We start from the raw sequence: 2500 nt of genomic DNA, 5'->3' as shown, positions 1-2500 counted from the left end.
GTCTCGAGGCATTACTTAAGGGCGAGGGCATTGCAGAGCAGCAGAAGAATGACGCCACCCTTTTCAAGCTACGTGAATACGCTGAGCAACGTCACGTCCGTCTCTACAAGGGGATCAAGACAGACTTTGTATGGCGTAATAATCGACTTTATCGACAAACTGTCTTGCCTCAAGGTGAAGTAAAGTTGCAGTTCGTCGTTCCAGCTGGTTGCCGCCAACAGGTGTTCAGGTTGGGGCACCACTCTCTACTGGGCGGTCACATGGGAGCAGCCAAAACTCTCGCTCGAATTCAAACCACCATGTTCTGGCCCGGAATGGGGGCCGAGATCTTACGACTCGCCCGTTCCTCCGACGTCTGCCAGAAGACCACTGATAAGGGACGAAATACCGAGGCACCCCTACAGCCGCTCCCTGTGATTTCGGAACCGTTCTCCCGCGTTGCTGTGGATATTGTTGGTCCCATTATGCCAAGTGCCGATGACAAGTCGAAGTACATCCTTACCATTGTTGATTTTGCGACGAGATGGCCGGAAGCTGTCGCCCTGAAAAACATAGAGGCTGCTACGGTTGCAGAGGCGCTCTTCAACGTGCTTTGCAGGATTGGCATACCGAAGGAAGTGCTGAGTGACAGGGGCACACAGTTTACATCAGCCATGATGGAAGAGACTTGGAAGCTCCTGTCGGTAAAAGGCATGAGGACGACACCATACCACCCAGAAGGGAATGGACTTTGTGAGCGGTTTAATGGAACACTCAAGAAGATGCTCAAGCGCATGGCAGCAGACCAACCACGGGAATGGCCTCGTTTCTTGGCACCGCTGCTATTTGCCTACAGGGAAGCACCGCAGAGTTCCTTAAGATTCTCTCCATTCGAGCTGGTATATGGCAGGCCAGTGAGAGGTCCATTGCAGGTTTTGAGAGAAGTGTGGGACAACAATGAGGACGACCCAGTAATTACTTCCTCCTATCAGTATGTTCTTGATCTGAGTGAACGTTTGCACTACATGCGAACTCGCCAAGGAGGACCTTTTGAAAAGCCAGGCCACTCAAAAGTCCTATTACGACAGGAAGGCCAAGCTTCGCACTCTCGAGGAAGGAGATCAGTGTTTGATATTGCTGCCTACAAGCACAAACAAGCTCTTAGCACAGTGGAGTGGACCTTATACGATTATTAAACGAGTTTCCGACGTTAATTATATCGTAGAAATAGGTCATGAGAGGAAACGCTTCCACATTAACATGATAAAGAAGTACTTCCCAAGATTCTCCCCTGCGCCCCAGACTTGCCATAAGACTCGTCAGCAGCAAGCAGGAGACCGTCGACGCAGTGTGAATGGTCGCCGACGCTCGTCCACTAAGATGAACATTGATAACTTCAAGCAGTACGAGTGCACTGCAACCATTATACCTGAAGACTCTGGATTCAGTCAGCCCCTGACTCCTGAGGCTGATTCGATAGAAGGACCAGAGAACCTAATTATAAATCCGAAGCTAGATGACCACCAGAAGGCAGACCTCCAAGAGATCATCCAGAAATACCACGAAATATTCTCTGATCAACCCCGAGTTGCCAAGGTGGAAGAGCATCGAATCGTACTTCGTGATAAAGAGCCAGTTCGTACCAAGCCATATCCCATACCCTTACGGTATGTCGACTTGGTAATCAAAGAGATAAAGAAGCTGGAAGCTATTGGAATTATTGAACCATCCAAGAGCTCGTATTGTTCACCTATAGTCGTAGTTAAGAAGAAAGGAGGAGACATCAGGATCTGCGGAGACTATCGTCGTGTCAATGCAGCTACTCAGTTTGAAGCAGAACCAATGTCTGATCAACGCATTATCTTCTCGCGTTTATCTGGTTCAAAGTATTTTACAAAACTGGACCTTACTAAAGGATTCTTCCAGATTCCTTTGCATCCAGAGAGCAGGAAGATAACCGCCTTCAAGACCCCTTGTGGACTGTATCAATATAAAGTACTCCCCTTCGGATTAACCAACTCTCCTTCAGTCTTCAATCGGTGCATGCGTCAGGTACTAGGAGACATTGCGGGAGTAGAAATATTCATGGATGATGTTCTTATCCATACTTCAACTTTAGCTGAGCATCATAAGCTTCTGGATATAGTCTTCAGAAAATTATCTCATCACCGAATGACTCTTAAACCAAGCAAGTGTGAGGTTGCGTTCACACGGACACACTTCCTTGGTCACACTATTGGAGAGGGCAAATGCGAGTGTCAGCAAGAGAAAATACAGAAGATTCGCATGGCACCACAGCCCACCAATCAACGCCAGCTTCGTTCTTTCCTCGGACTCGTTGGGTACTACCGGAGTTTCATCAAAGATTTTACGCAAATTTCTCTCCCGCTACTTAACCTCCTGAAGAAAGATTGCAGTAACAAGTTGGTGTGGGGTGCAGCACAGGAGAGATCCTTCATCGCACTCAAGGAGATCCTGTGTTCTGAACCAATTTTACGGCTTCCGTCGAAAGATAAACCCT

General features: G+C 48.0%; 1 protein-coding gene across 1 annotated transcript in view; it reads left to right on the top strand.

Moving 5' to 3' along the window:
- Positions 1-1175, top strand: part of LOC147472181 (uncharacterized) — a 2760-nt gene extending 1585 nt beyond the window's left edge. The window contains exon 1 of the mRNA XM_086534963.1: positions 1-1175. This exon is cut by the window's left edge and continues 1585 nt beyond it. Coding sequence (XP_086391089.1) covers positions 1-1175 — 1175 coding nt within the window.
- The last annotated feature ends 1325 nt before the right edge of the window (positions 1176-2500 follow it).

The sequence above is a fragment of the Penaeus japonicus genome, unplaced genomic scaffold (assembly GCF_977035675.1).
Source record: "Penaeus japonicus unplaced genomic scaffold, GWHDUDI00000001_assembly GWHDUDI00000003, whole genome shotgun sequence".
In the NCBI taxonomy this organism is placed as follows: Eukaryota; Metazoa; Arthropoda; class Malacostraca; order Decapoda; family Penaeidae; genus Penaeus; species Penaeus japonicus.
The sequence above is the reverse complement of the archived record's forward strand: the minus strand, read 5'-3'. Positions and strand labels throughout refer to the sequence as shown.